The sequence below is a fragment of the Rhinichthys klamathensis genome, unplaced genomic scaffold (assembly GCF_029890125.1).
Source record: "Rhinichthys klamathensis goyatoka isolate OS25496 unplaced genomic scaffold, OSU_Roscu_1.1 h1tg000015l_1, whole genome shotgun sequence".
In the NCBI taxonomy this organism is placed as follows: domain Eukaryota; kingdom Metazoa; phylum Chordata; class Actinopteri; order Cypriniformes; family Leuciscidae; genus Rhinichthys; species Rhinichthys klamathensis.
In genome coordinates, this window is record NW_026606567.1 from 3,903,395 (window position 1) to 3,926,348 (window position 22,954).

The 22,954-nt window shown below is 37.3% G+C and overlaps 1 protein-coding gene across 3 annotated transcripts in view; it reads left to right on the forward strand.

Moving 5' to 3' along the window:
- The window catches only part of LOC130069534 (nucleotide-binding oligomerization domain-containing protein 2-like), a 32,578-nt gene extending 9,951 nt beyond the window's left edge, over window positions 1–22,627 (forward strand). Inside the window, exons 1-8 of one of the 3 annotated variants that reach the window (XM_056233451.1) lie at window positions 2,607–2,658; window positions 3,022–3,373; window positions 3,461–5,081; window positions 8,935–9,312; window positions 21,399–21,656; window positions 21,745–21,999; window positions 22,086–22,320; window positions 22,503–22,627. In XM_056233451.1, the coding sequence (XP_056089426.1) occupies window positions 3,040–3,373; window positions 3,461–5,081; window positions 8,935–9,312; window positions 21,399–21,656; window positions 21,745–21,999; window positions 22,086–22,317 (3,078 nt within the window). In that variant the 5' untranslated portion in view covers window positions 2,607–2,658; window positions 3,022–3,039 and the 3' untranslated portion in view covers window positions 22,318–22,320; window positions 22,503–22,627. Of the gene's footprint in view, window positions 1–2,606; window positions 2,659–3,021; window positions 3,374–3,460; window positions 5,082–8,934; window positions 9,313–21,398; window positions 21,657–21,744; window positions 22,000–22,085; window positions 22,321–22,502 lie in introns of those variants that run through there. The other 2 variants (XM_056233443.1, XM_056233459.1) reach the window with 2 other exon arrangements.
- The last annotated feature ends 327 nt before the right edge of the window (window positions 22,628–22,954 follow it).

The following is a 22,954-nucleotide window of genomic DNA, read 5'->3' on the forward strand; positions in this document are numbered from 1 at the left end:
ATTGTATAAATGGAACCTTAAAGACTAAATGTTAAGATGCTTTCTAGCAAACAGTAGTAGCTTCTGGTATTGTGTTTCCAGGGAACTGTTTAAAACAATTGGAGGTATTGATTTTCTTTTACGCTGTGATTTTGAGGTTCCAAAACTTTCTGTAAAGCTGTCTGCATTTTATTCCCAAGTTCTGTTATATTGGAAACTACTGTACAAACACAATTTTACTCCCCACGATGTACCCATCTGGAATTGCAGATTCATTCTCTTTAGAAATAAGTCCCTGTATTTCAGTGAATGGATGGATAACAACATTTGGTCTGTCACACATTTACTGACAATTAGGCAATGTTTTATCTTTTGAAGATTTTGGTGCAAAATGTAATTTTCAGTGCAATCGTAAACATTATAATAATGCAAAGCATCCCTTCTGCCTTCCTTTTGATGGCAAAAAATGCACTGCCTAATTTGTTCAACCCCCCTCTTCTCCCTTCATTGATGATTGCTGGTCACCAGTTCTGTAGTAAGATTTTGCAGAAAAAATTGTTCCGTGATCTCTTTACTCTGACTTTATACCCAATGCAATACAGCCGAAATGCTGCTTCTCTTATCTTCAGTCATTCTTCTCTGAAGAAACCACGCACAGATTTCTTAAAGTTACCTTTATCGCCAAAAGCTAAAGACCTCCATTTCAAAAATATTAATGATATATATCCTTCAAGACTAACTTAGATCTAACTAACTGTATATTCTGTGATGAGAACATAGAGACCACGGATCATTTGTTTTTCTTCTGCCCTTACAGCAACACATTCTGGTGTGACGTATGATTGGCTGGAGCCTTATCTCCAGTCTCTCTCCAGTTTCACTAGAGTAGACATAACATCACATTTGGAATTATAATGAAAGACAAAAACTATGAAATGCTTTTAAACACTTTTAATTATCTCGGGTAAATTTTTCATCCACAAATGTAAATGTATAAAAACACAGCCTCTATTTACTGTCTTCAAGATAGAATTTGCAAAACTGATTTTGAGAAAACTTCTTAATTTTATTGATGCCTTAAAATTAATTGAAGCCCCTTAACTATTGTTTCATAACTGTTTCTTTATCTTCTATTTTTTTTATTTGTTTATTATTATTATTTTATTTTAATTTACTCTTCTTTTCCTAAAGTTGTTTGTAATTTTACGTGCTCCGTTTCCTGTTAGCACTAATATTCTTGTGAATTCTGACTAAGCCAGACATTATTGTAAATTTTACACTTCAATAAAAAAGAAAAGAAAAAGAAGAAAAAAAAAGAGGAGGGGTATTGAGAAGCACCCACTGTTTCCTGTACAGTCGGAACTCGGAAGTTGCTGTCGAGGTGAATGGCAAGTATTATTCCTCTATAATCGCGTCGCATGAATGGCTAAACCTTATTATGTCTTCGTCTGTTCACCCATCAGAGCCTTTTGAGAATATAGGCCTACTGTGAAACTGATAAATTATGAAAATGAAACTATTTGAAACACGAATTAATCTAGCCCTCACAAAGTTTGACTAAAGGTATGAACGGCTTGAGACAAATTGTGATTTGGTTTTGGTTTCGTTTTTACACGTGTTTGTGAGTCGGAGGCTGATCTCGAGGCGATCGTGTGTTACTCGTGGGTCATATGGAGCTTAATCTTCAGAGAAGTATGACTTTTTATATGACAACGTTGAGTTAAATATTAAATTGACAACAGTTGCATTATCATTTAATAATTAAATATAATTTAATATTAATAAATGCCACTGTAATGTATTGATGACAGGAGATCATGTGATTGAACTGAACTGGCTGTTACTCGTGTCTGCCTATAATGAAGATGGTGATGCAATAGCGCCTGGTGAATTTGTGGCATTCACAGAGGATGAACAACTTGCACTGGCATTATTGTCCATGTTGTGTTCCTGCTCTGAATTCTGCTCTAAATTTGGTGAAACAACAGGTTATCTTCCACAGCTTCAGTTTGAGTTGAAGGACACACTGTCTCCTTTGTTTTCAGCAAGTCTTTTCTATTCCTTCTGAAGATGCGACTGTCTTATGTTTGAACAATGTAAGACCTTTCTGTTCAAGTATTTTATTAACGGTTGTGAAGTAATTACTTATTCAGAATAAGTACCTACTCTAGAGTATGCGATTTCAGACGCAGCCCTTCTTTGTACTGGCATTCAAGGCATTGCTGACCCAAGGGCCTGATCATGTGACCTGAATACGGCACTAGTTTAAATCTTGATTTTTGCATGTCATTTCTGTCATCTTTAACACATCCAGTTCTAGCACTGATATGAAATTACAATCTGCACCTGTGTCTAACTTTACGATCAGCTTCTGGTTAACTTGAGTGTTTCAGTCCACCGTTCCACTCCAGCTTGCAGCTCTCTATTTTTCACTTCATCCTTCTCATTAATTTGATGCAGTTTAGTCTCCTCCTTCTCAATGGTTTACCCACCCTCAAGTTGTTTCAAACCTGTATGATTTTTCTTCTTCTTCTGCTGAACACAAAAGAAGATATTTTGCAGAATGACGGTAACCAGACAGTTGATGGACCCCATTGACTTCCATAGAATATTTTTTTCCTGCCTCTGATCTGGTCATTTGTAATACCAGAAACAATTCGGTCCTTTATAAGTGACTTGGTAAGTTCTCTAAATTGACAATCCTTCACTTTATTTTTTTAAATAAAGAACAAATGTCTCAGGTATGTCAGGTTTTTCCGTGGTTTACAGTATTTGGCAAACAGCTCTTTTAATGTCTTGAAGTTGTCAAAATCATCAAACGGTAAACGTGTTGAATACCTCAATTCATTTCATCATCTCCTGCAATGTTTACAAAAGTGGCACACTTTTTTTTCTGACTTCTTTTTTTTCACAAGGTCCCGCTCGTGATAAGATACAGTTCAAATTGCTGCATCCAATCTCTCCAGTTTTCAGCTAATAAATATGATTAAGTCATGTAATACTGTTGCATGAAAATGCTTAAACATCTGTCTTGTACCTCAGGTTTGAAAGGCCTGCATTATGGCGTGTGCACGGCAATCTGCTATTGAGTTCCTCAAAAACGCCAGGAGAAACCTGGTGACTGATATGAAGAACCTTCCTCTGATCATTGAGAATCTTTATCAGCGGAAGGTTTTCAATGACCATGAGGTCGATGATCTCAAAGCCGAGAGGACAGAGTTTGATAAAGCCAGATGTATATTGGATTGGGTCATTAACAAAGGGGAAGAGGCCAGTTATGAATTACTCAAGATTTTGGATGTCACTAAGAAGAGGACATTGCATCCTGATTTACACACCTGGATCAGCTGTTTTCCCTTCAGATGGGAAGAGGAAGGGGTCAGCTATTCATTTGGTGAGTAGATAAATGAAAAACATTTCAATAAAAAGACAGTAAATCAACACATTTCAATACAAATCTTTATTTGTGTTGCTGTTTTAGGTACAAAGCCCTGTCAAAACTACCAGTCAGCGCTCAAGAAGAAAGCAAAAAGGATCCTGAAGGAGCAAAGGGAAGGTTGCTGTAAATATCGGGATGACAAGGCACAAGGAAATTTCCATTTTATACCTGTTGTTTTAGAGACAGACTCTGTGTTGAAAACTCCTCAATGTAAAATAAAATGGAAAAACAAAAAATGCAAAAAGCTGCGGCCCAAAAAGCTGAGAGCTTACATTCCTACTGAGCAACAAGCACTTTCACCTGTGGATCTGCTGAGATGCCAAGATAAGAGCATCCTCCTCATAGGCAAACCTGGAATAGGAAAGACTACAGTCGTCCAGGAAATGTTGCGTCTGTGGGCAGAGAAAGAGGACCAAGAGCTGGACTACATGTTTTACTTTGATGAAGGTGTTTTGGCTCACAGTTCTAGCAATGACGATTTGGAATCTATTTTGTTTAAAGTGTATTTGAAACCAATGGATAAAGACAGAACAGACGTGTTTCAAGAAATTGAGGAAAACTCTGAGAATGTTGTCATTATATTTGATGGCGTAGTCGATTTAAAAGAAAATTCTACCTTATGGAAGATCATGAACCACGAGCTCCTGCCTGATGCCAAGATTATAATTACATGCAGATCAGAGGTGGAATATGATCCACTTTTCTCCAAATGGCCGACACTGAAAGTGTATGTCGAAGGATTCAGTGAAGAGTCTATCAACGCTTACTATCAGAAGATGTTGGGTCACGATCCTGATCTTCTAGATGTTGTTTTGAAGAATCAAGAGCTGTTCAGTCTCAGCCATGTGCCAATGTATGCATTCATGATTGTAGACTTGATTCAATTTAAAAACCACAACGTTTTTAACCATCCAAACACAGTCACAGAAATGTACATCCATATTTTCCGTGTTGCTGTGAATAAAAAAATTGAGCAAATAGATAAATACTTGAAAGACAACAAAGATCAAGTTTATTTTTTGATGGGAAAGGCATTTAATGCAACTATGCAGAAAACCCTGAACCTTAGCTGTGATGAGACCAACATTTCTCGTGCTTTTCTGAAGATGATCACAACAAGAGACTCGCTTACATCAGCAACAACGTACTGTGCGTTTCTCCACAACACAATGCAGGAATTCTTCTCAGCTTTGTGGCTTCTTGGACATCCAGGTGAAATTGAGAAAGTCCTACAACTCTGTCAGACTGAGGAGAATAAACACATGAAACATGTTCTTCCCTTCCTATGTGGACTTCTGGGAGAACACAACATTAAACTCATCAAGTGTCTCTTCCCAGAAGATCAGATAAAGAAAACATCTGACTGGTTCATTGAGAAGTTTTTGGAAACTTTCCTCCAACCTCAGAGTGAAAGTGAAGAGTTTGATCTTCTCTATGTGTGTCAGTGCTTGTATGAGCTCCAGTCTCCTAAAGCGTGCTTAATGTTCCTGGAGAAGATGGACCATCAGCTCGAGCCTGAAGAGGATCTTGACCCTCATCAGTGTTGTGCTTTGGCTTACGTGATCACTCAGTCCAGAGATAAAGAGGTTTATCTGAATCTGGAGGACTGTAACATGACTGATGCAGGAATGAACATGATGCTCAGCTGCTCACCCAAGATCAGGTAGGCTATATTGAATATTTTTCCTTTTTTCTTGCATTTTGTGCTGTGTTAGCCTTTTAAACTATATACTTCTCAACGTCCATTCAGTAGGCTATATAGTTTAAAAGGCTAACACAGAGGAACACCTTTTTTCACACGAAGTGCCATAGTTTTTATTGTTAATAACTGTGCTAAATATAAGCCAGATCTGGCCCAGCTCTTTATTTCGCCCGCTGCCCACCTCGTTTGTATTTATTTACTTATTAAAGGCCGTTATTTACTTATTACTTTATTATATTTTTGCATGCCTGTGAAAATATCTGCATCTGGGGAGTTTACTATGTAGGACTAAATATTTTGTAGGCGAGATCTGGGATAAATGAACACCTTTTGTTTGAGCATCGGTAATTCGTTGGCTGTTTATGCTATATCTCTCAAAATTTGATAAATGGTGGCCACATTTGTCTGCTACAAATATAACTCACTTGGACATATACAGTACAAAACAATCACAGATTATGCGAGTTTATGTCAAATACAAAGAGTTCAGTTGTTACAATCTACCCCACAACTGGCTGGGGATCGATGTAACAATGAGAGGTCATTTGCTGAAATAAGATTCACACTATTGTATCTTTTAAGGATTTTAAGTTTAGCACAAAAACAATTGCGAATAAAGGTGGTCCTCTATGTTAGCCTTTTAAACTATCGACACAATCTATCAAACTATCTACAGCGCAAATGCAAGAAAAACGGCAGGACTGCTAGCGGACGATGCCATCAGCGATTGTGTGCAGAACACGCTTAGCATCTCAGCCAGTGTCCAAAGTTAAAGTCACCATGAAATTAAAATGGAACAATGCAGTGTTTATTATGAAATATTTATTTGTGCACATTACTTTTTTTTAAATCATGTGCCCCTGTAATCTTTATTCAGAATAACTTCCCCTCCTCCACACACTGACATCTCATCTCTTCTCTGATGACGTGTTTACTGGTGTGAGGAAAATAAACTCCCGCAACCTCCTGTCACTCACATAACATCAAAGCAGTAGCAAATAACAACAATCCAACAAGCAATTCCCAAGAAAAAAAGGGTCACAATCATTTCATGCCGACTTTAACACTTGCCAAGAGTCTATTGTCAGTCAAGATCGCACGCTTCACACAAACTCTTCTCTGCTAGTGCTGTAAGTTTGGGCCGCTTGTATCATGCGTTTAAAAAGGTTTCAACCTTCTGCAATGAGATGAACTAAAGAGAAGCTTTATTATGGGGTTAGGATTGTTGCATTATTCCAAATAAATAGATTGAGATTGACAAACAAATGTAAAGACATTCACAAAAATGTATCAAATTCACAAATAAATAGATTAAGATCCACAAATAACCGCTTTCTGTGCATTTGTAAATCACTGCACACATTTGTGAATCTCTTCTTGTGCATTTGTAAATCCCCTTTGTGAAACACTTCTATCGTCGACGTGCAGACAAATCCACAAATAACCATTTAAGCCAATCAGATAACGGCCACATTAAGATGACCAATCGTAGCACGTTCTCACTGCAACCAATCACGTTAGTCTTTACACTCGAAGCGGGAAATGATCAAGCGAATCTGCTTCATTTTGCAGATATTTGCACCCCTGAAAGGAGCTGTAATGGGCGCTTCATTCAAATTGAACTGTTTGTGTGGTTAAAACCCCCCGTTTCGAAAAGATTGTTGGAGTTTAAGGCCTCTTTATATTTCCATCAGGATAAACTCAGTATTAAACACAAATTATGATCATCACAGATCCCTCTCTTCACCGGAGTCAAGCGGCGTGACAGCGCGTCAAAAGCAAAGATTAGCCCATTATCCTCTCGGCTGCCGTAGCGGTTTCAAATAATGTAAAACTAACATGTTTGCAATGTTAGCACATTTTGCCCATGACGTCGGTTTTCTTACCTGCAGATATAAAGTGTCTGCATAATCTTCCTTATTGATTAGTGCTGCCTATGAAAATGTACAATTTGTGAAACTGTCTACACTGGACGATGATTCACTGACAGTAAACGGATGCCTATTCTGCTTCTGAAGTAGGCGAATGATTTGCACATTCGCTCTGTCCAGTGTAGACAGCCTCGCACGGGGTCGACACGATTTAGGCTGAGAAATGGCAAAATGGATGATTTTATCTTTTAAAGCACAACTGTGGTGATAAATAGCTATAGGACATAAATATTATGTTGAATGCCAAATATGAGCCCAAATGACCATCAGTGATGATGTAACCGTACGAGGCACAGCAACAGCGTGCTCTATCATGAATAACGGGACGCTTCCATAACGCTCCCATAACAGAGATGTAAGCGCTGTTTCTCTGGCATTTTCAAAAGCTCATAAAAATGTGTCTTGGCTTGATACCCCGTCTAATGGTCTATCTCTAACGAAATCCCAATTTTAAACATCTTTTACTGTAGCAATTTTATGGGCCTCAGCTGTGGTCAAAGTGGCCGTTATCTGATTGGCTTGAGGAAACGGTGGGTGGAGTCCACTTAATTGTGGATTTGTCTGCATGTCGACGCTAGAAGTGTTTCAAAATCCACAGATGTGTGCAGCGATTTACAAATGCACAAGAAGAGATTCACAAATGTGTGCAGCAATTTACAAATGCACAGAAAGCGGTTCACAAATTGATTTATTTTTATTTATTTATTAGTTTATTTGATAGGGACCATGCATATTCATGAACATTGTTGTATGATAATACACCATGTAAATATGCCAGAATTAGTAAAAAGATACTACTTTTCATCTGCACCCTAGGCCGGTAACATAAAAAAGAACTAACTATAGATAACCAACAGTCATACAGCATTCATTCACTATAACGACAATACACATGGATAAGAATATACATTGATATTACAAACAATGCATAAATACAAACAAAAAACACATAATAACAAAGACATTATACATTCACCATTATACTACATTTAATTCAACAATGAAAGTGTATGGCTGATAAATGTGTGACAGTTAAAAATTAGTACATCTCTGGTTCTCTAAGAGCCACTTTTTTAAGTGAGTTTTGAAGGTGTTGAAAGTAGGACACTCGTATCGAAAGGGGCAAGTTATTCCAAAGTTTACCAGCTGTTATTGATAATATATTTTGGCCAAAGGTGGTACGTCTACATGTATCATACAGAGAGTTCCTTGATTTTTGTTTTGTTTTTATTCTTTCTTTCCTTGGCATTCTTAGAAAATTTGTTTTTACAATTATTAGAATGCATAACACATCAAATGAAAATAGGGAAATGATGATGATATTATTAGAATGTGAAACCTTCATGCTTTGTTTGGTGAACGCCATACAGACTGATTTGTTGGTGTTTAGATGGAGACATGACTTAGTGAGCCAGTCATCAATGTGAGCCATTGCCGATAAATAAATGAGGTGTGTTTGTGACATAAAACACATTTGTAAATATTTTTTTTTATTTGCAAATCTCATTTTATTTATTTGAGTTTTATACATATTTGTTAAGCTCTTTACATTTATTTGTGAATCCCAATCTATTATTTGTGAATTTGATACATTTTTTTGTGAATCTCTTTACATTTGTTTGTGAATCTCAATCTATTATTTGGAATAATGCAACAATCCTAACCATACTCTAAGGTCTTCACCAAAAGAAATTAAGACATAAATATAAGTATGATAATTGTACTGGTGTTCTTTACATTTAAATTGTATTATTATTAAATGCCTTTATTTTACAGTTCAAAATAATTATTGCCATAGTATGCCATAGTCTTTATTAATTTGCTTATTTTTTATAATTTAAAATTATTGTTATTATTATTGATGTATGATTTCTGTGTTGCAGATTAAAGGTTTGGAAAGAACCACTGAAGCAAATAACATTCTTTCGAGAATTCTTCCATAAAGGATCGCAGTGCAGATGCTCCTTTTTTGCCGTGAGACACAATAACAACCCAGAACTGTGTGATTTCCTGCTGGATCTTTGCTCACATGTGAAGAACTATGAGACTCAAACAGGCAGGAGTTTCCTTCCAGCATTACAGTCAGTTTTCCAGTCTCCTGATGTCTGGATCATAGATCTCTCACAGAGAAAGACCTCCGTCCTCCTGGAAGTGCTGAAACTCCAGACAGAGAAGAAACCAGTAAAGCTGAGCGGATGTTCAGAGGAAGAGAGTGAAATGAAGAGTTTCCTTCAGTGTCTGTCCTACATCTCACAGCTGAGGTAACTGAACTTACATGCTTTTGATTGTTGATTTAACCCTCAGAGACCCAGGCATTGATATTCATGATGTTATTTATTTTTTCATCATTAAGCATTCTTTAGGAAGGCGTTGATGAGAACATTTAAAATATGTATTTTTTTGGATAGGGGTTTAATTTGGAAATACATTGCTAATTTACTATGTTCATTTTTAATACAGCAAGTGAAAGATTTGAATTCACAACACAATTCAATGCACACATCTATATGTAAAATACTATATTACAATCAGTAAAGACAGATTCAGTCCTTAAAAAGTTTAGAAATTTGACTATTTAAAACCAAGAACTATAAAAAAAAAAAACTGAAAAAAAAAAAATCAAGTTGAACAAAATAAGAGATAAAGAATCTGTCCACGACTGTTGAATCAAAAAGCTTCTTTCTCCTTTTGTCACTTACAATCTGAAAGTACATTTTTCTCCATTAATTGTTTGGTTTTAGCAGTTTTTTCCATTGTCTGATATAATCAAAATAATAGAAATGCTCTCCTCTGAATATAACTGTAGGCTATGTAATGTAGTATTTTAATACAAATCATTGAAATATTAACGACTTTACACAGCATAGAAAATAGATGAAAATGATTTGGAGTTTATAATTGATAAATTGAATAGAGTCCATTGTTTTGCTGAGATTAGAAAAAATAGTCTCAAATTTAAGTTGATCATTTCAGGGCACATAATGTTGTTCAATAATTAAACACTTTAAGAATTAAGTAAAAAAGTAAGATGGTAAATACTTTTTCAAATATATTTGGTGAAAAATGGATTCATTATAAAGTTCATTGCTAGACCTGCTGATCCTGCAGATTTGCCTTATCCAACATTAGGAGGATCAGGCTCTTCTATCAGAGCATGCTACACAACTCCTTGTCCAAGCGCTTGTTCTGTCCAGACTGGACTATTGTAATGCTTGTTGTGGCAAAAAATCATCTCAAACAAACATCACTGCGTAAGAGACACTCAGAGTCAAATTATATAAAATAGAAGTATTTATTCTTGCAAGAATAGGAGCAGTCTAATACACAGTTGTTACCCTGTGCAGAAGAGTGACACACCCCCAGACAGACTGAACTAGCTTTTATCTTAGTTTCAAGGCCTTCTTCCCCCCAGTGCCTTCCTCCCAGTAGTTTTCCATAGACGTCACTAGTTGGCCCAATAAGCCCCCCTGCACCAAAATGGCCTTCTGACATCTAGGTCAGAGGTCCTTGTTCGTCTGTTCTCTGGTGTGTCTCCCTCTTCTGCCTCCCCAGGTACATAAACAGAATCTTCTCTCACTACAAGTGAGACACACATGTGACATTCTTTGAATCATCTATATTTTACTAAAGATCAATGAATATCATTAAAATTGCCACTACAACTCCTCACTTTTTATCATTCTGATTACCCATAATCACAATAATAAACAATAAAACAAATTTTAAGTCATATCATCACACTTATACTCTTTATCTCTGATTTTTGCATAAATGATCACTCCTTGAACCTGTGAAGAAAAGTTTAGAATGAAGAAGCATAAGGCTGTTTTTGTTGGGGAAAGGCCCCGTAATATTTTAGCTAGCAAGTAAACATTTTTAGCGAGAAATCACTGTTCCTGCGCTCCTGTAAACAGACCCTCAGTCACGCCAGTAAGGAAAAAGGTAGTTATAACATAGTAAGGAAACAAACAGATAAAAGTATAATAAAAATCACTCAGTTTCAAACCCTATCTTTGTACGCCATCTCGTAACACGGATGACCGCTGCTTTTAACCCTCTTTAAATCTTTTGCCCTTAATCTTTCTCAGAAAATAAACAAATAGAAGAAAAACAAACAGAACATACATTTAACACATCTCTCACTGTAGCTCCCGCTACCTGTATCGTCACATAATTTTGTTCATCCTTGGGATAGACTGTCATTTTCACCAATTGAACAGACAGCATGTTTCACCTGTCACTGTAATCATATTCACCCATGAATAACAAAATTATTAGAATAACAATCCTAACTCCTATCATTAAGCCTTTTCCATTATTCTACGCCCATCTCCATATTTCACCTATTTAACCATATTTTGTTCACTTCTAATTCAATTTAGTAAGCTCTATTTAATGCCATATTTAACAAAAATCTAACCAGAGAAGTCTTATAATTTTATCCATTCTTCTAACCAATGCAGTTGTTCAATATTAACTCTAATATTTCCATTACAGACACAATCAATATATTTTCTACATTTACAATCAAATCAATACCTAGTTTGATTCAATCAAACAAAATCATCACAAAAACAGATTCTTCTGTTAAACTTAAACCATCAGTTGTGTTGATCATCTCGTTCGCCCCACGGACGTTCCGTGTTCTTTTATCTTTAACTTTTAATCCAAAACATGCTGTGGTTCTACTTAATAAGCTTCAACAATTATCCCTACAATTTACATTAATTAATAGATCTTCTCCTCCCAAAAACATTTTCCTTAAATATTTCCTAATGAATAAGTAACCAATCAAATCTTTTGATCTACTGTATATCAATACTAAGCCCTATTTTGATTTAATCAAATAAAATCCTCAAAATAATCACAAAATCACATTCTTAAACCATTAGTTGGTTCACATCCTCCTCCAGGCGTGTTGATCATCTCGTTCGCCCCATGGACTATGGGATGGTTGTGGCCTGTCGGTGTAGGTGAGAGGCTTGGACCCAGGTGTCACACTCTCCAACCATTTTCTGATCCTTATAAGGTTTTCCCTTATATCACGACCGCACCCCCACTGGAGTGAACTGTCACCTGTGAATGGAGACCTTAAGTATTTTGTTAGTGACCGCTTGACAGCCGCTCGTCCCCTTTGGTGTGACCTGTGGAATCAACAACCTGAAACATTATCTCCGGATAATTTCTTGCTCACTTAATAGCACTCGGGGTCCTTTTACCCTGAAAAACACTCAACCCACTTTGCTCATGTCCACACAATATTTATACATTTGGAACAGAATTAGTTCTGTTTGATCCAATCCATCCTGACATTCTGTAAAAGGAAAATTTTAAGTTATGCGCTGCGCAGGTGTAGCACCTTTCTGCCACACTAATAACCCAGGCCAGGACAGTTAGCCAAATTCATCCATAACCATAATTTTATTGGGCACATTTTGCCCTGTCTTCCAATCCTGCATGCTCTCTGTAAAGAGAAACAAATTTCGAGGTTATTGTCAGATAGTAAAGTACGCAGTTTCTTTTGTCTACTGTTCTCCCGTGGCCTTCGATGCCCTGGCAAAAATGATTGGCTTCAGAAAAATGGCTTCTTTCAGGGCTTTTATCAAATTACCCCTAGTGTTCTCCCAACATTTATTCAGCAACTGTGAACCCCTTAATAAACCATATTTGGCAATTGTTATACCATCTCCCTCTTGATGCACGACACAACTCGAGCATCAATTTAACATAACATTTAACATAGTGTTTTTTATAAAGTTTGCCATCAACACTAACCCAAACGGCGTCCTTCAGACAAATTTTGCCCAGACATCTTTCTCTGTCTCTGAAACAAAATATTACATTCGTCACTTAAAGCCACAATCTCATCTTCTTATCGAAGTATTTGAAAGGCAACGGCCCTCAGTCTCACAGCGTATCTTGCTTTTCAGGCATGTTGTTTGGTCTCTCAAGTCAGTCATCTACAAACATTTCCAAAGTCATCAATTTTCCCTATCAGGTCAGGTCGTGCTGTACAGACTTGGTCAATGTCAGTCAATCATTTCTCCCCCTTTGTTCACAATAATCATAAATGTGAGAAGCTCTCTTGATAATTTCATGTTGACTTAGCCAATATGTCACTTTGTTGTTTCCCTCAAATCTACAACATTTTCATTTATCTCAGCCCATGCCAGATGGTGATCTACAACTACACAATTCCAATTTACTGATCTTCAAATCTACATTATGTATGACAAAATTATTACTACCAGACAGAGCTTGATGGCCAATCAACTTAAAGCTTGTCCCATGTTCTGTATTGTCTTTTCATCAGAATTATCAGCTTCTTTAAAATTTGTCATTTGCCTTACCCCATCTGTAATGATAAACTCATTCCAGAGGTTAATGACGCAATATACACACCATTCAGGTGGAATATTAGTGCCCCAAACTAATACATACAAGACATAAAGTGCTGTCACCATCACACACACACTCGTACTAGACACACATATGTTAACTGCTCATTCTCAATGTTCACTTTTCTTTATATTATTGCTAAAAGATTTAAATTTTAAATAAGATTTTAAACTTCCCATTTTCCGGTAGCTTCTACCTAATTTTACGTCTGTTCATTATTCATTTGAATTTTTAGACAAGTCAGCTGGGTTGTTTTGTTTCATTATCATTATTTTGCTTCAGCTTGCTCTAGCAGGCAGATAACAGAAAGACAGACACAGTTACCATCCCTTCCTCCAACTCAGGCAGTCTCTCTCACTATAAATAAATAATCTTTTTCAACAGCCTTCTAAGGCTGTAACTTAGACATAATGTAATATTAAATTAATTACAATAACCTTTGACCATTCACCTTGTTATCCAGACTTTTCTCAAATCTACAAAAGCTGTCTTCATCTTTAGCCACCACCATGTCTAACGACCTTCAAGAGTTAAAACTATGTTATAACATATTAGTTCAAAATCAACACTATGATTTTCCTTGCCCGTAAGGCAACCAGTACATAAAAAGTTTTGCTACTGTCTCCACAACAACTAATGGGAATCACTCAATGGCCTCAGCTGGCTCTTGAAAGCCCACTCCTGTTAGCCCTTTATCTATAATCTCCATCAGGGTGTTTTCCCCTGGCATATTTGCAGACGCTTGTCACAATAAAAAAACAAGCCATACAATGAATGCGGTTTCTGGTGATTGGTATAGAGGAACTCACATTTTCTGGGTCAGACCGCCGTGACTGTTCCTCACAGCGCATCTCACCTCTCAATGCTCTGCTGACCCCGGTGGCCTCCAGTAATCAGCGCTCAACTCTCATACCTTTCTCACATATAACACCTCCATCCCGGAGGTGCCCAATGTTCGTGACCCCCTGCGTTAGGCTGTCCCCTGGCCAGGAAGATCAAACCCGTCATTGAGTAGCCACTGTACACACTGGTGACCGCTCTTTCCCATCACAGGCTGTTTGCTTCAACAGAACTCAGCTGTTTTCTAGAGCTTAGGAAAGGCACGTTCAAGAGTCACCAGAGCCATTCCGATTGCCTAATAGTGTTCACATAGGGAGACAGGTCAATAACAACAGTATTTAATCACTTAAATCCATTAACCATCTTAAAAGCAGCAACCTAGCTACTTGGATTATACTCAGTGAATTTAGATCACAACCGTACATTCAGTGTACTTCATCTGTAGCCGGAGCCATCGGTCCTGAATGGTGGAGACTAAATGAGACAGAGAAGTTACTGGTCCTAAAATAAGCTAATCAAAATGTCATCTCTATCTGTATTATTATTTTAAATACTTCTTTAAAGTCATTTAGTTTTATTTTTAAAACATCTCTGTGTCTATGATCCTTCAACTGAAACACTGTGCTTTACATTATCACAGATAACAGCTTTTAGCTGACTCATTGAATGAGAGAGACTCTGAGACTCTATTGGATGGTACACTGCTCTCTCATATACTTCTAACATCAAACTTTTATCTATCATCTTTTAACTCTATCCCAGCTTAAGGCATCTTTGCCAGAAATTACATACGGTTTCAAATAAACATATTATTTATATTTGTCTTTTGCCCACCTCAGGTAATTTAGACATTACAAATTTCCACTCAGATTGAGTCTCTGTCGCACTGGCAGTTTCAGGCACAGCACACATCAGCTTTTAGATAAGCAAACTGTTTCATTACAGCCAATAACAAACTTATCTTTTGAAAGCAAAACATCAGCTTCTAGTTCTTTCATGGTCAACTTTTCAAGCTGTTTGTTTAATCAGATGCCTTTCAACACATTTTACATTTAGCAACTGTTAATTCAGTAGCCTACTGCATCTGCTTATTTGTTCTTACATAATGGTAATTATTCTAGTTCTCAATAACGTTTCACATTTCTCAATCTCAATTACCATAGCTTAATCTCTGACTTCAAAGTTTTCTCTTCTAGGAGTTTATCAGTCTCCAATCAGGATTCACACTAACTTTGACAAGGCTACTCTGCATCTTTTGCAGTTATTATAAATCATCTTTGAGATCTGTCTCTCTATATTACCTTTACATATTTTGCAACTCACATTTGTTGTAGTTACAAAAGGATTCACTTTAAGACTTCAATCTTTTGACCTTGTTTTTTATCTCTTATTTCTCAGACCAAAAATTTTCACTGTCGTCATTTAAACACTGATCTATTTTCAACCCCACATTATTATCAGACGTGTGTCACGTGTTAAATGGACCTACTGACCACAGTCAAGACAATCTCTGTCATCTGGTTGGTTCGTGTGTCAGCCTCAACTACAGCATCAGACACCTTGCAGTTTGATAACTGTGAGCTTCCAAAGGGCTTCAACTTAACACGCCCTTGAAGCAGTGTGTGTCCCATTCAGGAATGTAAACAGACCCACTGATAAGCCGTTCTCTGTATTCCTTTGACCATCCACTAATGGCGGATTCAATCACAATAGCCAAATCATACTCTTCATCATTATTATTGGCAGAACATAATTTCATGAGCAGCACAGAAAATGCTCAAAATATTCGAATTTGTTTTCTGTCTTTACCTTACTAATTTGGTATTATCATCAACAACACTAATTACAAGTACATGTCTAACATCCGGAAACCGGGCGAATAAGCAAGCACTGTTGCTGTTATCCCAGCTTATCTTTTACAAAACATCATCTGCAAATCTCTTTAAAGTGAGATCTTCAGAGCAGAGCTGTTTACAGCATTTGCTCTCTTCTGTCTCACTATTTATTTACTTATTTATTTTCCCGGACTGTTCCGTTACTCTTCATAAAGTGTAACAATTTGTACATCATTATTTTCATTTCCACTGGTTTGAAGCCTTTTTTTCCCTTCCATCACATTATTGTCTCAGTCTTATCTCTACTGTTTCTCCAAAACAGATTATATTACTCAGTCCGTAAATTACACAGACAACCATTATAGCTACTTGCTTCAATACCCTTATTTTCTTAACATTAATAAAATAAAGCAGATATATCATCATTTCAATCATTATTTTATCAAAATCTAGAATTGTTCCCCATTCTGCTTAAAACATTCTTCATATCATGTTAATCCCTGTCAATCATACAATGCCTTTTTTTATTCTAAAACTTTTCATATCATTTAAACATTTTACATTTGACTTCCATAAATTCTATCAGACCATGTCTATTTTCATCACATATAGCTTTCTACTATATTTCTCCTTTCTTTTCCCTACATGCCAGTTCCTTCATTATCCTCTCCTTTCTTTTCTCAAACATGCCAGTTCCTTCATTATCTAACCAGTACATGATTGTTTGAACAATCCCCACACACACATATCTCACACACCAACCTTTTTGTTTTTTCACTTCCCTCTATTTCACACAGACAGCCTTATTGCTTCTTGCCACTTCAATCCTTGTCATATAAATTTAAGTTCTATAGACATCTAATGTCATGCATCCATTTACTGGATGAAGAAGTAAAAAACATTATTTCTCCTGGCAGTTCGACATTTTATCTTCAACTGAACAATCCATTATCTGTTCACATATTTTACACACATGTTGAACGCAGCCACAACAACCTTTTGTCCCGCTGCCCTGTTCCACTGATTCTCGCACACTCTTAGTCTATTTGTGCTCAGTGTTCCCTCCCTGGGAAAATCATGGTATTTTCTCAGTTTTTTCAATATCTAAAATATACATTTCCCCCGATACTTTCCTAGTTCTACAGAAAACCGGTGTATCAAATTTCGCAAGCTTGCTTTTGAGACATCCCCATACTGGCTGTTTTCTGTTCTCTGTGGATTTCTCTTCAACGCGCGTTTTCTTTAATCTGTTAGGCGTCCCTAAACAAATCCGATTCTTTTCTTTCAACCCAAATCGGTCGGGTTGCACTATTAGTGCCCTCCTAATTATGGTTTACCAAAAAATTCTGGTTCCCCCTTATTAGCCTCAGTACCTAAAAACAATTTGCTCCGTCGTGGAACAACTAATTTTCAGGGTACCTATCTGTTTGAAATCTCTTGATCTGTTACAGTTCTCACTTAATCCCAGATTATTTATCTGCTTGAAATTTCTTGTTCTGTTACAGACCTCAATTAATCTCAGATTTTTCCCTCGTATCTGTTTGAAATTTCTTGATCTATATAGATCTCAATTAATCTCAGATTACGTACCACAGAAACAGCCTTCAGCCAATATGGTTCAATTTCACTCTTCTCCCCAATTAAACTGAATTTAATTAACTTACCCAAAAGAAAATAAATTGAACTGTCTCTTACCAGAGATGCTTCTGTTGCCACCTGCGGGTTCTTTAGATTCCAGTGGTCGATTCTCCCGGCCCTGATATCGGTCGGCCCCTCTCTCTCAAGTTTACGAGGTAGAGCTGGAACTTACTTAGTCCAGGTGGCCAAACACCGTCCGATCTCAGGTCCAGGAGGCACGTCCAAGGAATATCAATTCTGACACCAAAACTGTTGTGGCAAAAATTCATCTCAAACAAACATCACTGCGTAAGAGACACTCAGAGTCAAATTATATAAAATAGAAGTATTTATTCTTGCAAGAATAGGAGCAGTCTAATACACAGTTGTTACCCTGTGCAGAAGAGTGACACACCCCCAGACAGACTGAACTAGCTTTTATCTTAGTTTCAAGGCCTTCTTCCCCCCAGTGCCTTCCTCCCAGTAGTTTTCCATAGACGTCACTAGTTGGCCCAATAAGCCCCCCTGCACCAAAATGGCCTTCTGACATCTAGGTCAGAGGTCCTTGTTCGTCTGTTCTCTGGTGTGTCTCCCTCTTCTGCCTCCCCAGGTACATAAACAGAATCTTCTCTCACTACAAGTGAGACACACATGTGACATTCTTTGAATCATCTATATTTTACTAAAGATCAATGAATATCATTAAAATTGCCACTACATGCTCTCTTCCAGCTTGCACTGTCAAACCTCTGCAACTGATCCAGATGCTGCAGCTAGAGAGGTCTTTATTGAGCCGAAGAGAGCGCGCGTCACTCCTCTCCTCACAAAACTGCACTGGTTACCAGTTAAATTCAAGGCACTGATGCTTGCCTACAGAACAACCACTGGCTCTGCTCCCTTTTACCTAAACTCATTACTCCACACTTACGTGCCATCCAGAAACTTGCAAGGAGGGTGACCAGACTTCCCAAAAAATTGGGGACAGTCCTGAAATCTAAGCTGTTGTCCCAAATCCGGCCCTAATTGTCCTGAAAATTATACTAAAGCAAAATCTTGAGTAGTCTGATAAAACATGACAAACTGTCCGTGGAGGTTGAGTCGTCCTTCAGCCCCCGCCGGCTGCTCATTGGCTGCAGCATCGCTTCTTTTTTTGAAGTTCTACAAAGATACCGTAGTCGTTAATTTAGATATGCATCGATAAGCTAATTTTCATTCAAAAATATGAATGGCTATAGCCTGAAAGGTCTGATTTACGCACTGTTACAACAGTCATTGTTTTGGGAGGGTTTCGCAATGACATTTGAGTTCATGATTTCAATGTTGTTTTTTCGTGGCAGACTAAAGACTAATGACAGACTGTTGATCTTTGAATAAAAATATGTTTGGTTTAGGTTTGAAATTCATTTATCTTTTATTATATGTAGTCTAATATCATAGTAGGCCTAAATCATCACAGCACTTTCATATTGTTGTCCTATTGTTAGTTTAACTGCTTCTATTGCTCTCCTCATTTGTAAGTTGCTTTGGATAAAAGCGTCTGCTAAATGATTAAATGTAATGTAAATATAAAGTGTTAATAACTGTGTCAGTTTTTAGTGACTTACACTATTTATAACAATGTGAGCTGAAAACAGGAAACAAACAACACATTATTTTAATTTGTCTTATTTAGTCAAGTCATAGCTAAAATAAGTTCTGTGATATCTCTATTTATTCACATTTCTCATTTCCATTTTGTTACAGATTCTCTAATCTGAATGAAAGTGTTCAAAACAGATTTCTTCTGAGACTCTTGACTAAAGCAGCAGAGACTGAGACACAGACAGGAGAGCAGATGCTGAAACTGTTATCATCAGTCTACAAATCTTTTCCTTATCAAGCGACTAACAGAATTAAACAGAGTGATTTCCTGCTGGATCTTTGCTCACATGTGAAAAACTATGAGACTCAAACAGGCAGGAGTTTCCTTCCAGCATTACAGTCAGTTTTCCAGTCTCCTGATGTCTGGATCATAGATCTCTCACAGAGAAAGACCTCCGTCCTCCTGGAAGTGCTGAAACTCCAGACAGAGAAGAAACCAGTAAAGCTGAGAGGATGTTCAGAGGAAGAGAGTGAAATGAAGAGTTTCCTTCAGTGTCTGTCCTACATCTCACAGGTTAGGTGAGAGAATCTACAACAACTTACAGTGTCAGTGTTCTCATGTTGATCTTATTCTTAGTTTGGTGACAGAACCCTGACACTCATAATGTATCTAGACTGGACGGGACAAAGCGACTTCAAGAGCAAGTTTGTTCTTTGTGTCAGAAATAGCGCGAGCGCTGGAAGTACGTCAGGAATTGAACAGAGCTTCAGTTTACTGTCAGGAGTTTGTTGTGGCGCTGCATCCAGTGTAGACAGCATCACTGATTATAATGGGTTATATTTGCTGCTCACGTGTGGTTTAGACGCAGTGTCTGTGTATTCACAGGATACAATTTTTTTGTGATAGCACACTTTATTTAAAAAAAATATATAAAAACTAAATCCGTTACAACCGTTGAATACTAGAGACAGATGACAGCTCCTTCATAATTGTGCTCTTGTATTTAAACGCACTCACACATTGATGCATTGCTACACAATCATGGAAAACTTGGAAATTGAAATTGGTAATTTTAAAATTGTGATTTAGGCCATGAAAAATCTAGAAAATAAATTTTTAAAAAGTTTAAATATGTAACTATTCTAGTCAAATATGTAATTATTTTGCTCCGTTATGCTCAGCTCTAAAATATTCGACCAATATTTTGGACTCTTTGTTGCATGGAAGCCTATTAGTTTCAGTATGTCATAATTTACATACTGAAAACATTTACTGACGCTCCAGAAGGCGAAAGATTGCATTAAAATACAAGGGGGTGTAAATATTTACATTTATAGAGGGTAACATTTATTGAAATATTTATTGGGGGTAAATTGTTATTATTTTGTCATCTGGAAATATGTAAGTGTTTTATGTAGCTTCTGCAGGGCAGTAATAAAAAATAAGATCTTATAAAATAAGGATGATCCAATCCTCCTTTTCAAAGGTTTATTTCCCACCGGCTCTTGATGTGTTGTGTTGCCTTGAGCATCAGTGAATGTTTGCAGCTTTTGATCATTCAGATTCATTACAACACATATGAACTGGATCTTGTGTGTAAATTGAGTTATTATTATGTCTTGTGGTCTATATGTAAACAAACATCATGTGACTTGACCTGTACATATATTTAAAGTTCCTCTCAAGTTACTGTTCATGCAATAAACAATACAAAGTAGTTTATTTTTCATAGAAAGTATTAAAAAGACAAAGAAGGTATTAAAAAAACTGGGGGGGGGGGGGGGGAAGCATTTTATCTAGTATTTAATACAAGGTCATTAGAAATCAAAGTGGATCATTCTGAATCCTAGAACGGGCCTGTTCGAGACGCGAGCGCTACGGTCACACATGTCTGTCTAGCGCATGCTTATATTGAAAAACAATGGAGAAGTAGCGCAGTGAATGGGAAAACATGTTCTGTATGAACCGCCCCTAAGAGTCTTCAGATTCTTTACTCATGAAATACAATGCATTGTTCATTTCTTTGTCCAATTGTAATGAGTCATTTTAATCAAGTATTTATTGTATTTTTCAGCTGTTCTGAGCAGTGTTTGTTAGCTTTAGTTGAAGTGGTTGAGCTCAGAGAGAATCCAGAGCTGGTGACTTCACTGTTGGAGCTTCTCGGCTCCTCCGTCAGTCTGGAAGGAAGTTTACCCAGTAAATCCTGCAGGTCTGTGGGACGAGTCTTACGCTTCTCTTCTGACAGACTCAACCTCTCTCTAAAACCTAAAGCCATCTCTATAAGAGGAACCAGGCTTCTCTTCAGACACATCACACACATACACACACTCAGGTACAGACAGGATTATTAATTACCATTTCAAATGTTGATATTGATTAATTTTCCAGCTAATATTTACAGTGTGTGTTGTTTTGTTCAGGCTGAGTGTTTATATGGTGCTGAGAATAGTGCAGGTGTTGAGGTCAATGAGGGTTCAAACTCCCGTCACTGTTAATGAACTCACACTTGATCTGAATGGTGAACGGCTGTCAGAGAGGAAGTGGTCGAGAGTCCTGAGCAGTTTGGCCATCTTTCTGAGACTCTGGACTGTCCAGTGTTTGAACCTGACTGAACACAAGATGGCGTCTGTTTCTCTATGTGTCCTACTGTGTCACCAGGCCCCAGTGATTCTCAGGTATAAGACTATAAGACACATTTCAGCAGTGTTTACCTTATATTTATCATGGCATAGAGATAAATCAGTTAATTCTGTATGTGTAGAGCATCTAAAGAGAGTCTCCAGAAGCTGGTTGAATGTGTCTATGAAGCTCAGGAAGAGGAACTGACTCAGCACTTCCTGCAGAAAGTGGGCGGAGATCTGACTTCCTGTTCCTTGAGCTGGGAAGAGCTTCACTATTTCCTGCAGCACAGAATTCAACAAATCACTGTGAACTTCAGAAAGAGCGACATTCAGTGCAACATCACTGCCATTTCTGAACAGGATTCAGTTTAAACGGTAAGCTGTTCAATAAATTATTTCTATCTCAAAAACACTGTAAAAATGATATAAAACCTCTAAATGAATGGCAAGATTTAAATTTTATTTTTTTCATATAAAATCTCAAACTGAATAAGAACATAAAATCAATCTTTAATATTATAATATCTTTAATCATGATGATGTGTGTGTGTGTACAGGATGAGCTCTGTCTTCATGCTGTCTGTAATCACAGAGATCTATGAGAGCGGCTCTGTTGGGTGTGTGTTCAGTCTGTTGAGTTCAGTGCAGAACTACATCAGCCTGCAGAGCAGAGATCTGGACTCTGTCCACTGTGCGGCGCTGCGCTTCACACTGCAACACTGCACTGCAGTTTCACTCGACCTGCTGTGGACCTCCATCCCAGAGGAAGAGCTGGAGAGCATTGTGCCTCTCTTCAGACATGTGTCCCGCATGAGGTCTCGCTGCTTTACTCTGGAGAGGCTTCTCAATGCGAAGGCTGCGTTCCTCCTTTACCAGTCCTTCTGAAGCGTTACACACTGGAGTCTAGTGGATCTGATATTTAAAATATATGTTGAAGAAAAAAACCTATATATTAAAAATCTTTATATTTTCTGACTTAATGTAGTACTAAATGGCAATCATCCGTGGT